Here is a 14321-nt window from a genome sequence, read left to right on the forward strand (position 1 = left end):
TTGGCGGAAGCCAATGTCCCGGGGTCTCGGGGACTCATTCTGACTGAAACAAGGGGTGGGTCTTTACCAACTTTTTAATATTCTTTTTTAGGGAAGCCAAAAAACCGCATAGGGTGGTTTGGGCTGGGAAGGAAGGGTTGTTATATTGCTCCTCTTTTTTTTCTTCGCGCCAGATGAGATGATGATTAGTGGGTCAGGTCCAGTGTGTGCTCTTGATCACAATCATGAAATTTTAGGGGGGCTGTCCTTTCAATCAATCTCTGGTCGCTCAGTGCTGCTATTGGTGCGAGTTGTAAGGAGTCTTGGTCTCGGCTAGGGCGTGATTTCATTCTCGAAATGGGAGTTGGTGAACCGCAAGACCAGACAAGTGACTTCCTCGCCGAGGAAGTGACATCATTTCCGTCTAAGTAAAGTGTTTCTATAGGTGAGGCACCGTAGAAAAGGTTCTGGAAACATGTCTTCCTATTCCATCTTTTCCCGAATCTCCTTTAACGGAAGAAATAGAAGCTCGAGAAGGAATAGCAAAACCTAGTTAACTCGAGGATAAAGTAGTTTTCTAGCCTCTTCCTTCAAACTATACTTACACCTTAGCAGCCGTTAATAGCAAACAAACCCAACCTGGTGGATTGGGATACCATGAGGACCCCTTTAGCTTAAAAAATCTAGAGGGCCTATCGAAGTGGGTCCTTGCGCACCAAAGACAATGATGGATGGTACCAGGGTTTTTCCAGCGGCTATAACTTAAGAGGCTTGATGAGCAGTCGGTCCTGGGCAACCAGTTTCGCTTTCAAACGAAGTTTCTTTCCTCGACTATATAGCATTCGATGAAATCGACTATCAAAGTTGGATCGTAGGACGTTGATCGAGCTTATTCTGCGCCTAGTCCCAGTTTCGGTTAAAGACTCGGAGCGTGATCAGAGATTGGCCCCCTAGGCGAGCCTCTCCCCCAGTCTCCAACCCTTTTACTTGCTTATCTCTATCTATCTGGGCCGGAAAAACGTTTTTTGATGGTTTTTCCGCTTCTCACAGCTGCTCTTTCTACACCCCCGAATATTTGGTGCCAAATTATCGCCTGTTTCCTTATTTCTTTGATAATAGAGTCGGTTATATTTGTGGCATCGATTGTACAAGTTCGTGAAGAAGGTTGGACGAGTGGAATGAGGGAAAGCGGCTTGATCGACAAAAAAGAAGAGTAGCCCACCTAACGTTCAGTCCCTTCACTCTTCCTTTGTAGCTAAGGGTTTCTTTCTTCATCTTCCTTAGGCTTTAAAGCCAATTACATAAGCAGCAGTTCTGGATTCAAGGCGATCATACCTATCACTATTGTGTTACTAAAAGTGTGATATACTTATGGGACAGGTTAAAGCCAATTCATCGTAATATGTTTCATTGCGACAAAATGAGGTTCCGCAAGGAAGGCACGAAAGCATCCTAGATAGGAAAGAGCCATGAGACCCTTGCATAGGCATTCAACATTAGAATCGATGAATACGCGCATGTTACGATATAGATATCCCGCAGGAAGTCATGAACGGGGAGGAGATATTCCATATCGAGCTCGACCAAGGCATTCAGTGACAGGGGAGTAAGGGTTTTAGATATTCATTATCAAGGGCGAATCTCCCTGACTCTGCTTTAGTCATTAGGGCTACTTATGTAAAGCGCTTTAAAGGCACGAAAGCCTCCTAGATAAAGACATTTGGGGCCCTTGGGCAGAAGAATCGCTCAATAGTTTTTAAAGCATACCAGTCTTTCAATCGCCTACTCTTTGGCCCTTCATTATTATTATTAGTAAGATAGGCTCCAGCTCGTTAAACGAGCCTCTGTTTCTCTTTAAGTAGGAATTCTCGATCTATCTATACCAGAAGGGCAGATGAGTTCTTCTTTCTTTTATCACTTAGCAGCTTTCTCGTGTTTGCACACTATAAGGATCTTGTAAACTAATCGAGACCGAAAATTGGAAAAAGAGATACGAACGGAGAGGAATAACCAATCGATGAAAGAACATGAAACCATTCTGTTTCAATAGAGGTACGAGAAACGGTTGGGGGCAATGAAGTAGGTAAAGTGGTTGGATTTCTTTTAGCTTGCCTTGTGTGGGTCTCCCGGGTGTCTACGGCAGATCCAATCAGTCTCGTGATGAAGAGAAAGATTTTCCGATCTTCCACTAAGATATAAGAAAGGTATCGTCATGACAACGGGAGACCTAGCTTTTCTATTAGATTGAAATTGGCATGCACAAGCAAGAAAATGGTAGCGTCTAACACGCAAGGGCCTTGCTTCTTTAGGGTAAAAGCCATTCTTTTGGGTTTTGGGCTGCCGGAAAGATTATAGGTTCTTTATGAGCGATGGGCTGAAAATGATCTGATTGGTCTTGTTAGCTAGCTCATCTCCTTACTTTAGAGTCCGACGAAGGTTATGAAACCAGCGTCTTGTTAGAGCATATGTAACTTCTGATATAGGAGTTGGAGCAGGAACACGAGTAGGGGCGAAATTCCGGTTGTTCAGAGACTCCGATCGGTTCTATTAAGGACAGGTCGTATTGATGACCAAGAAAACTCTGGAGAAGAAGCAAGCTTCAACGTTCCCCAAGACAACATAGTCATCATTGTGGGGAGGGTAAAGAGCATCCAACGCAAAGCGGCCTTAAATTCCCTTGTTTCGTCGTGGCACACCCCCTCCATAAGCACCCCCCGGCTCAGGGAGACCAGAAAACGCCTTTCTTTTTCCCCCCTTCGTCGGCCCTTGGCGCCTTCCTTAACAAGCCCTCGAGCCTCCTTTGCCGATTCGAGCGAGAGCCCGAACGGGGGAGGCGAGAACATCTTGATCGAAAGCTCCATTGTTCCCGTTGTTCACCATTCAGACTTGGTTACATCGTTAACAGGACAGCCTTTCTTGGGTATTATTCCTCTCTTCGCCCCCATAACACCATAACACCAATTCTGACGCATAAAAGCCTTGTGCGCTATGAGACCCCATAAGTTGACAACGGTTCCTTCTTCATAGCCTTTGATGTCGAAGAGATAGAAATGACTTTCTCACCTCCTTCGTGTAGTTCCTCTACTTCATTGATTGATTAACATGGAACTATCACCCAAACCAAGGGAAAGCCCACGAGCCGACTGCTACTCTGTTGTTTCGTTTCGCCCGGATCGAGAACTGTCACCTTCAGATATAATAGATCCGGATTGGCACTGACGAAGAAAGGAGGACATAGATGATGTCGAATTCTGATAACAACATCTGCCAGCGGGTTGTTAACGAAGGCTTCGTCATACTTCAGAGGATCCATCCGTGAAGTTGGTCCGGCGCACCCGTACTCACTTAACGAATGCTGCTTAATTACGAAGGAAATTCTTTCTTAATCTATAGATTTCCCTTTCATTAAGCTCTTTGAGCCAGGAGTGGACATCATCATCATCTGCAGACAAATCCAGATCAGATCTTGTTTCATCATTAGCTTAGCAAAAGTGGAATAGTATAACAGGCTTTCCAGAAAATAAGACGAAACCCGCTTTATCGATATGAGATAAATGCGTTCAAAAAGACCTCCTAAACCCCCCGAGCTGGCCTAACTGCTCGACTATGCGCATCTTTTCCTAGTCTTATTCAATCTATTATGAGAGTTCTTTATCCTTTTTTTTGGTGGAAACCGTACTCCACGAATGTGGTTTATACGGATCGTCTAATTGGGTCGACATGTTGTCACTGCTTTGAACTTAAGTCAGCAACTGATAGGTGGCCGTTATCTTTAATGTTCGAAGTTATGTGTCACATATTTGATCGGGCCTAAGAAGATTCAAGTACCGAAGCTTGTTCCTTTCAAGAAACCAAAAGAGATGAGGGTGGCCTCTGATGATGAATATGATGATGAGTCATAGCCTGTGGCTTTGGAGTCGACCCCGGTAACAAAGAAGGAATCCATAAAAACTTGGGATCCGACACCATGATAAAATACTACCCTCATGATTAGACCATGTCCCTGAGATTTGATAAAAGAAAGGTGCTTTAGCTTAATACGTTGTAATTGGATAAGTTATTAGGAATATGACAGAACGAAAGACCAAGAAAAGAAAGAAGAATGCACACAATTTATTTTGCATTGGTTATTGTCTGCCTTTTTTCTTAAAGACACACCGTCAACTCGCATATCCCACAATTAGGATTTCAAGACGCAGCAACCCCTATTATGCAAGGAATAATGGACTTACATAACGATATCTTTTTCTTCCTTGGTTTATGCCATGATTAGTATATATATATATATATATGTGTGTGTGTGTCTGTCTGCATGATGACGAGTGGAAGAGAACCAAAAACTAACAAAGTGATCGATGATCAGTTGATCCATAACTAGGCTAACATTTAGTTATCGAAAAGAAAAACTAGTCTAATTTTCCATTTGGTTCTGGCTAATTAGCAAATGGAAATTAAAGGGTGTGCTTACCTATACATATATTATATATATGATTAGGGTCTGAAATTAGGAGTACTATAGCTAGCTACTTAAAGAATGTGTTTAATTTGTCTTTTTTCCTGAGGTTAATTTATCTCTCGACAAAGCATGGTGGAGGTCCCTAACTCCCTATTATTATTATCTTCAACATATCAAACGCCATTCACATTTTCTCCTACAACTTTTATTTTAGTTGGTGGAGCCTACGTCAAAAGAAACCGAGTGTCGACCTTTAATATGAGCCACTCTCTCTCTCTCTTGCTAAGTCTCTTTCTGGAAAAGTGGTTGTGTAAATATCTTTTTCACACATAAAAGCACTCCATTTTTCCGGTTTGATTACATTCTTTAATTAAATCGTGATTATAAATTTAAGTATGTTATTTGATCGTTTTATTCAATATCAGAATATCTAATCATTTTCTCGTTGAGATTATAACCTCGATGGATGATTTGGTAAGGCCTCCAAAGTGGACTTGCACTGTACGTCCAGCGCTCTTGCCTTTGAAAAAATTGGACATCAGTAATATAAGTGCGTGATATATACATATAACCGGCATGCTTAATTTTCTTTTATCAAATTCCTAAATCTTGAGCTCTAAACCCCTAAACGCGCATAATGAAATTCATAAAAATGAAAGATGCATGCTAAGAATGATATGACAATTAAATACGCGAAAAACAACATTCACGAAATAGATTCCTAAGTATGTATTAAAATTCCATATAGTTTTTCAATATCCTTATAAAAATAAGAATAAAATACTAATCACTCCTCAAACTATCACAAACTCGACATTTTACTCCTTTAAATTTCAATTTCAACTGATCACTCCTTATACTTTCCAAATTCGAGCAATCTGGTCATTCCGTCATCTTTCCATCTAATTTGACTGTTAAGTTATTTTTTCGGCAAACAGAAATTAGATGGACTTAACATCCAAAGATGACAGAATAACCAGATTGCTCAAATTTGAAAAGTATAAGGACTGATCAGTCGAAATTGAAACTTAAATGAGTAAACTGTCAAGTTTGTAAAACTGTGATGAGTAACCAATATTTTATCCTAAAAATAATATATTAAGGAGACTACTCATTCTGTTTTAGAGTATGAGATAATACTTCAATTGATAGATTAAATGCGTATGAGGCCAGGATCTTCCAAATGTTAACCTAAGTACGTCTCATATTTCTACAATTTTCAAATAATGGTTATCAGTAATAAGGTTCTAAAAATCGGTCTGGGTGGCCGCCTAGGCGCTAGGCGCAGGTAATCCGATCCGATTTTAGGTTGTGCGGATGTCTTGGCGTTTTTAGCCAAAAACCCGCCTAAGCGGGTTCTGGGCGGGGCTAGGCGGATTCTAGGCGTTTTCTAGGATTGTTGTGGACTTCTGGGCGGATTTGTGCGGGTCTGGGCGGGTTCTAGGAGTGTTCTAGGCAGATTTTATGCGGTTTATCTATATTTTCAATATTTGTTTTTGCTAACTATATATATATGACTGTGAGGTCTTGACGGCGTGTGCTACTGTGCCTTGATTTGAATCCTTTTGGTTAACTATATATATATGACCGTGTGCATTGCTTAATTGTATTTACTTTTTATATTTTCTAAAACAAACTCATTGTTGTTGTGTTAAACATTAGATTTCATATATATTTCGAGTATTTATCTTATTTATAACCATTAAAATACTTGTTTATAATGTTTTTTAAATTTTTTTATGATATAAATAAAATTAAAATAATTAAAAAATACAAACCGCCTAGTCGCCGTCTAGACGGAGCCTAGGCGCTAGTCTCCGCCAATTCGCCTAGCGTTTTTTAGAACCTTGTTCAGTAAGGAATAAAACTAAAACGACACAACAAATGATGAAATAAAGCTTGAGAAAAGAAAACAGTACTTGACCTGAAATATATATTTTTAACACCAAAGGGTATCCCATATCCAAAGATCAAAGGACATTATTACATTAACACGTACATCAGAATTAAGGATCTAATTTCCTATAATATAGTCATAAGAAGATACTAGCTAGTAGCTAACAGAGAGAGAGCATAGTGAATAAAGATGTATTCCCTTAATTTAGAAAGAACTGTTGATCACAAAAAAAGAAAATGAGAGAGATTCAATTACAACAAATCCATTTGTTTATACAAATCGATCATAATGCAATGACTACCAGCTGCTGGCAATGAAGCTGACAAGTTTTCTCCATTGAAGATCGATGTCACAGTTTGAAAGCTTGTAGTGTGCTTATTGATAGGAGAAGAAAATTCATCTGCTTCATCACTTGCATCAAGTAATCACCAACTTATTCATAAATTAAGTCCACAAATTATGAAAATTATATATAGTACTGTCTAACAAATACTATTAGCACTCCCAATCGCAAAGCAAGAGCTCCGTAGCAAACCGCTCCCAATCGCAAAGCTGCTGAGAATTTTTTGTTACTGAGCACAAGCTTGGATATTTATATATAGAAACCCTGGCTACTACCCTTATCTCACATACCTTGATCATGCATGATACTGAACCTGAATGCGCAAGCAACAAATTCATCTCGAGTTAATTATCGCAACTCGCAAGCAAAAGTATAACCCCTCCTTCAAGAAACATGTAGTAGCTCCTATATAAATGGTAGCGATCTCTACACTCCAATTGAAGCTTGTTCACTCCATCTGTGAGGTTGGAGAATCTAGAAAACATTCAAATTTGGAGTGTAGATATCGCTGCCACTATAACAAAACTGCTGTTTATGAAGGATTAGGATAAACTTTTGCCAGTTAGAACTAACTCATTCATCCTCAGAACCAGTGATGCATTCCTTCTGATCATCCTCATGAAAACCATCAAGACGAGGACATGGAGAATGCCCTTTGCCGAAGGATCGGATGTGGTCTTTGAGGGATCTTTTGTGTTTGAAATCCGATCCGCAGCTGCAGTACCACAACTTGCCGCAGTTCTTTTCATGTGTTCTCCAATCGCCTTTTACTGCGAAGGTTTTGCCGCATTTTCTGCACATAAACGGCTTCACGCCGTGCTTTCTCTTGTAGTGAGTTTGGAGAGTCCGGAAGTCTTTGAGTGGCTTGGCTCTTGGATGGTTGATGTTGTTCTTGCAGCCCTGAGCACAACAGTAGCATGGTAGCCTCAGCATTGCCGCTGGTTGAGCTCCTTTTAGAGAATCTAGCCCTTTCCTAAATTCCGATCCGTGGCCCCACATATGCATCTGTAATCACAATTTCAATTTTCAAGCCTTCAGATTTACAGTAGTACGTACTTGGTCACATAAAACGTTTTATAAATTTTTGATCGCTATATATGTGTAACAAAATAGTTTTTTTTTTTATGAAATAAGTAACCAAGAAATGTGAACTATATTCTTGAGTACGTCTTTCCTCTCTGTACCAAAAAATATATATCAAAATTAATCCCTAACATATAAATAGAACTCAGTAGCTAGAAAGGCTCCCTTCATGCATATATGCAACGATCTGGTATGCAGTTATAATTTGCTAGCTACTCGTTTCAGAACTCTCCAAATTTATATTAGCAACAAGTTCTTGTATATGTTGAGAGGTATTTTCTGCCTAAATCATTTGATAATTGTGAAATATAACATCACATGTACTGATTGTTAGCTGTCTTATTAAGTTAGCAGTAGTAAATCTCCAATGGAACTAATTTCATGCCCTTGGTAATTGGTAACTATATCTCTACAAAACTCTTGGAGCTATTTGCTGTCTAGCTTGCACCTTGTTTTGATTAATGAAGTGAGGAGATTTCAACTTACAACTTCATCCATCATTATAGAAAAATCACAATGATTGAATCAACTGAATTTCAGTGTTCTTACCTCTTAATAGGTTGCTAATGGTCTATAATAAACGAACACGATCATAGTGTGGACGCATTAGCTAAATTCACAAAACTAGTGATATGTAGAAAATAATCGTCCAAACACTTCAAATTTTCTTACTATGCGTAATGATGAGATGAAATCCAGTTATATATAAAAGCTCTGATGGTAGGGTATGTGCCTAAAGCCCCAATAACATAGGGTTTACCGATGATATGATTTTGCAAACAATTAGATTAAATTATTATCAGATTAATTTATCTGCTTTTCTGTTAATTAAGTTCAACATGGGAGCAGCACTCATTGCCATGGCAATCTAGCTATATATTGCTTGTATTACATATATAATCCCTTCTTGTGGTTAATTTCCAGTACGTACTATTGTCATTATGATGCATGGAAATTTAGAAATGAAATTTCCATCAATATCATGCTTCTCAATTCTCACTACGACATATATCTTTTGCTGCAGAGATGATATGTATTTTCATGTGTATCACGTTGCTCAATTTTACTTCATTTATAATTAAGTGATATTATTTTAGGTTTGTAGGTTATAGCTATAATTTGAAATTTATCTTTCTTAAATAAAAACCCTTAATTGATATATACTCTTTCTGACTATTGGTGTAATGATCGAATATCGATTTCGAAGTTACAATGAATCTCCAATTGTCCAGAAAAAATACAATCCCCGATTTTCGAATTTTAAGATTTCAATTGAGCTAAAATTAGTTAATGTAATGATTGACTAACATACCTGCATGTTATTGTACCTATTGAAGGTCTTGCTGCAAATGGAACAAGCAAACTGCATCGGGCCAACAAGAATCTGAGCAGGTGTCGGTATCCAAAATCGACTTTCTGCAGCAGAGTATCCATTGACGTTAAACCTATTCCTGGTTATTGGTAGCGCGACGTCTTCTTCCTTAACACCATCCAAAACCTTCTTCTCATCATATGCAGTTGTACTATTAGGCAGTCCAATGTGCAGCGCCACTGTAACCTTCTCTATCTGCTCTTCTTTCACTCCGGAACCCTCTCTCTGCACCTCAATATCTTCTCTTTTCACTGGCTTTGTATCGGTAAACCTGCTCAGAAGAGGCAGGCATTGCAGAGTACTGCTTTTTTGGTCTTCCAACGAACAACAAGACGTCAACGACGATGAAGAGAGTGAAGAAGCCAAAGAGGACGATGCTGAAGGCTTGAGCCATTCGATAAATGGTGGTGCTGCTTGAACACACAAAGTTCGGTAGTCTTCCACCTGGTGCTGGTTATTCCATAAACCCATCTGAAGAGTGTGAGAGAAAAGAGAGGGAGAGAGGAAGTCCCTGCCGGGTGAAATAATGCTCTCCTCAATCAGAGGATTTATTCAGACACCTTTTCTTGAAAGCTTTCTGTAATTATAATAGGGTTAATCTGTGAAAGTATGGTTTGGTTTCGTCTTTTTTCTACCAGAGAGAGAGAGAGAGAGCACTAATCGGTGGGGTTTAAAGATAACGACATATGCAAAAAAAATTGAGTGTAGCCAAAAGGAAGAGAATCCTAGAACAGTCTGAACTATCTCATCCAGATATGTTCATTGTTAGCTGCGTATTTATTCCTTAGATTTTATTCTTCTTTCTTTTAATATCATGGAGTTTTGACCTACCTTACATATTTCACATAATACATTGACATTTCGCAGATGAGCTCAAATAGCGGAAGGAATTCAAAAAGGTAGAGAGCATTTGGTCAATACCTAAAACAAGAGAAACTTAATTGTATAATTTGGGGGAAAAGCAAATTGATCACTACAAACCATCGAGGCTTTACGTTGAATTTCAAAGTTAGCTGCGGAACGGTTCTTATACTGTCTTCTGTACTTACTTCTACGATAAATAATTTCTAAGACAAACGTACATTATTTTTACATTCGAAAATGAAACATAGATGCCACGTACTTCTGTTGGATATATTGTAATTCATACACAAGCTTTGAGGTGAATGTGGAAAACTTGAGGGATATGATCGAGTCACCTTACGGCATTTTTTTGTTACACACTGACCCGCGTGCGTATGAATAGGATTGGGAAAAAGAATCCTCCTGCACAGGTTTATATAAGTGGGGAAAATGAGATCCTTCATCCCCTTGGAATTTCACTTCCATTCGCAACTAGAATTTGCAAACACCAGCAAAACTAAATATACTCCGCAAACTACGTACAGAAAGGGTTATAGCCACGTAACACACGTAAGTATTTTCTACGAAGCCGAGCATGAGATTTCTACACTACGATTCTTTTTTTTTTTCAACCAAAGCATCCCGAATAAGTATCTCATCATCATGCATGAGATGGTCACCTAATCATATGATGGAAACACCAAAAACCTATTCGATCAACTATTTAAATTTTCCGTAAATTTTATATTTCCCTATATTCAATATTGTATAAATATGAAAAGATATATACCTTTTTTTTTTTTGAAATGATAGGCCTGTAAATTGAGCTGGTTAGGGCCAGCCCGACCCTAAGACATGAAGACCCATATACTACCTAACACATGGTTTTTTCTGCCATATGTGTAAAATGGGCAGGGCAGAGCCAGCCCTATCACAATATGTGAAGCCTGAGCCCGCCCTTTGAGCGGATAAAGTTTGGGCTTAAAAAACCCGCTCATGACCCGACCTACATTTTTTCAGTAATTTTTAAATAATAAAATATTTTAATGTTCATATGAACAAAATTTGATAGAGATACAAGTTGAACTCATGAACCTCTTCTTATAAGAATAACACATTTGCTAATTGAACCAACAGATAATTAATTATTAATATTTAATATTTTAAATCTAAAGGAGAAAAACCATTTTATTACTAACATGTGCCAAGAATGGGCCGAACTACGGGTCAGCCCTATAATATACCATATGGGCAGGGCTTTAGGTCGGCCCAAGGCTTAAAAAATGTTACACATACCCTACCCATTCCAATACGGGCCAAGTAAAGCCCGGCCATCAGTTTGGGGCGAGATGGCCCGCGGCCCAATTTTTGGGCTAAGTTTGGGTATGCCTATCAGCCCTTGGCTTAATTTACAGGCCTATGAAAGGAATACCATTCATATTGTATTATAGGAGATAGTTGATAATGTCTCACTAAGTTAAATACAATTTGGAAACAGTCTTCAAGGTAACCCTAAGCCGTTAACGTACGGGTTGGTGACTTAGTTTGGTTGCAATTGTCACCACGTACCCACATTCGATTTACATTGACTCTACTGGCCAGCTCTTTTGATGGCAATGGATCGGAGCTTATTAATTAGCCAGTTAATTAGCAGGATGATCGATCATGAGATGAACTATCAACGTAACCAAATTGTCAAACATATATAACTCAGTCGAATTTCGGTCGGCTAGCTCTACGTACAAGCTTGATTATTACGCGAATTCTTTTAATTTCTTTATCATTGGTGTATATATACCTACTTCAGATTTGTTTGGGGATGCAGAATTTAGTACGGAACATCAGAAAAGTGGCTATCAAGATCAAGATGGGGAGAAAATTTTCAATATTTATAATTGTTGAGAATCTAAATCTCGTCTTAACTATAGGTAGTTCGCGTACTTTTCTCCACACCCGAGCACTTTTTTTTCCAGGATGCAACATATATGAGCGTGGGAAATGGTCGACATAATTCACACATACATGGAATTCGAATCTTATGCAATCTTTGAAGTATATATTGATTTTTTTTTTGTTAATAAAAGAAGTATATATTGATTATGTGCTCAGTATAGTGTCTTCTTCGTTTCATTGGTAGGTAGCAAAAGCCTCTTCTTCTCTAATTTGTTCGACTTCCGTACACTTGATCGCGTGATTCGAGAGGCCTAATGTCATGACTTCCTATATAATTTACGTGAGAAACAAAATTAGGCTGCTAATGAGTCATAGCAAGTATCTAGCTCTTTTATCGATAAAAACGCAGGCACCCAGAGGCTCCTATGAATCTCTATCTGGGAAGATTGAGTTTTCGGAACCGATATATATATATAGATCGAAAGGTCGGTAAATCATATACAAGACACTGCCAGAATGATGCCAACTCCTTTTTGGGTACTTTAGTGAGTCATAAAATCTTGAAAGCTTTACCGACAACAAGATATCACAGGCGGATTTTCAGGAGAATAATTGTGTACATAATCTCTCTCAATTCCATTCCACCATGGCACCATGCTCTTCCATTGATTGTTTTTGTATAGTTAGGGCTCGTCAACAAGCCGGGTCGGATATTTTCATAATTATGAAAATTTAAGTCTGCTCAATTAAAGCGGATCTTGTGGGTTTGTATTAGAAAAAAAACTTAATATTCTTATTTAAAGGTTTGGAACAATAAAAAAAATTATCAGAAAACATTGTAAAAAAAGTCACAAATAAATTCTAGTTTCGAAATATTGTCGATCGACACCAGTAGATATGATCGATATATATATTTAGAGAACGAGTAAAAACTCCATCCGTTTTAAAAATGGTTTGACTGTCCGTACCTACAGTCAACCAAAAAAGTGACGTTTTGACATAATAAAACCTTATTCACCGGGGCTTTTCCAAATGGGTTTCCTCATTTCGACCACGCACGATGGGTGATAAAAATTAGGTGATTCAAATATGTAAACAGTTCTCGGTATTCACATATTGGTAATGAGTTTTCCCTTATGGCATATTAGTAGTGTTTTTGGTTTACCAGAAATTTCAACGGTCAAACGAGGTCCGAATTGGATGAAATTTGAAAATGGTCACTAAATATATATACCAATCACATTGGATGATGTCGATCAATTCTGAGAAGTTTCTTTCATATAGTTGCTTCATAATGCGATAGTTTTATTATAAACCTAATATAAAAATTATGATACATAAGTTGACACTTCAGCGATCGACAACTCTAGTTCGAAATATGGTCGATCGACACCAACATATGTGATCGGTATACATATTTAGGGAACCCGTAAAAATTTCATCCGTTTTTGAAATGGTTTGACTGTCCGTACCTACGGTCAACTAAAAAAGAGGCATTTTGACATATTAAAACCCTCATTGATCGGGGTTTTGTCAAAGGGGTTTTCAAAGGGCGACCCGCACGATCGATGACAAAATTTAGGTGATTTCAGATATGCAAACGGCTTTCGGTGTTCGCATCTTGGTAATAGGTATTCCCTTATGGCATATTAGTGGTGTTTTTTGTTTACCAGAAATTCTGACGGTCAAAGGAGGTCCGAATTGAATGAAATTTTTACAGGGTCACTAAATATATATACCGAGCAGATCGGCTGGTGTCGATTGATCCTGAGAAGTTTCCTTTATATAGTCGCTTCATAATGCGATAATTTTATTCTAAACCTATTATAAAGGTTATGATACATTACTGGACACTTAGTCGATCAACAACTCCAGTTCAAAAATATGATTGATCGACACTAACAGATGTGATCGGTATATATGTTTAGGTACCCCGTAAAATTTTTATCCGTGTTGGACATGGTTTGACAGTTTGTACATACAATCAACCAAAAAAGATGTGTTTTGACATATTGAAACCCCATTGACCGGGGCTTTGTTAAATGGGTTTCCTAGGGGCGACCGCACACGATCGGTAACAAAAATTAGGTGATTTCTGAAATGCAAATGGTTTTCGGCGTTCGCATTATTGTAATGGGTTCTCCCTTAGGACATATTAGTGGTGTTTTCGGTTTATCAGAAATTCTGACGGTTAACCGAGGTCCGAATTGGATGAAATTTTTACAGGGTCACTAAATATAAATACTGATCACATCGGTTGGTGTCGATTAATTCCAAGAAGTTTTCTTCATATAGTCACTTCATAATGCGATAGTTATTTTTTAAACCTAGTATAAAGGTTATGATACATTAGTGGACACTTCGGCGATCGACAACTCCGGTTCTAAATACGGTCGATCAACACCAGCAGATGTGATCGGTATATATATTTAGGGATTCCGTAAAATTCGTCTAT

At 38.4% G+C, this 14321-nt stretch overlaps 1 protein-coding gene across 1 annotated transcript; it reads right to left on the bottom strand.

Moving 5' to 3' along the window:
* Positions 1-6512: 6512 nt before the first annotated feature.
* LOC126786166 (zinc finger protein WIP3) lies at positions 6513-9625 on the bottom strand. The gene is made up of 2 exons (XM_050511907.1): positions 9071-9625; positions 6513-7680 (listed from the first exon to the last, which is right to left on the bottom strand). Exons 1-2 carry the CDS (start codon positions 9599-9601, stop codon positions 7249-7251), a joined length of 963 nt encoding a protein of 320 aa, XP_050367864.1. The 5' UTR covers positions 9602-9625; the 3' UTR covers positions 6513-7248.
* Between the last annotated feature and the right edge of the window lie 4696 nt (positions 9626-14321).

The sequence above is a fragment of the Argentina anserina genome, chromosome 3, assembly GCF_933775445.1.
Source record: "Argentina anserina chromosome 3, drPotAnse1.1, whole genome shotgun sequence".
Lineage (NCBI taxonomy): Eukaryota > Viridiplantae > Streptophyta > Magnoliopsida > Rosales > Rosaceae > Argentina > Argentina anserina.

What these genes read in the sequence shown, in the direction of transcription:
- LOC126786166 (XM_050511907.1), bottom strand. Translation starts at nt 9,601, where the DNA reads ATGGGTTTATGGAATAACCAGCACCAGGTGGAAGACTACCGAACTTTG. An exon ending in ATAGGTACAATAACATGCAG is followed by an intron (nt 7,681 to 9,070) that starts GTATGTTAGTCA and finishes TTGTGATTACAG; the next exon opens with ATGCATATGTGGGGCCACGG.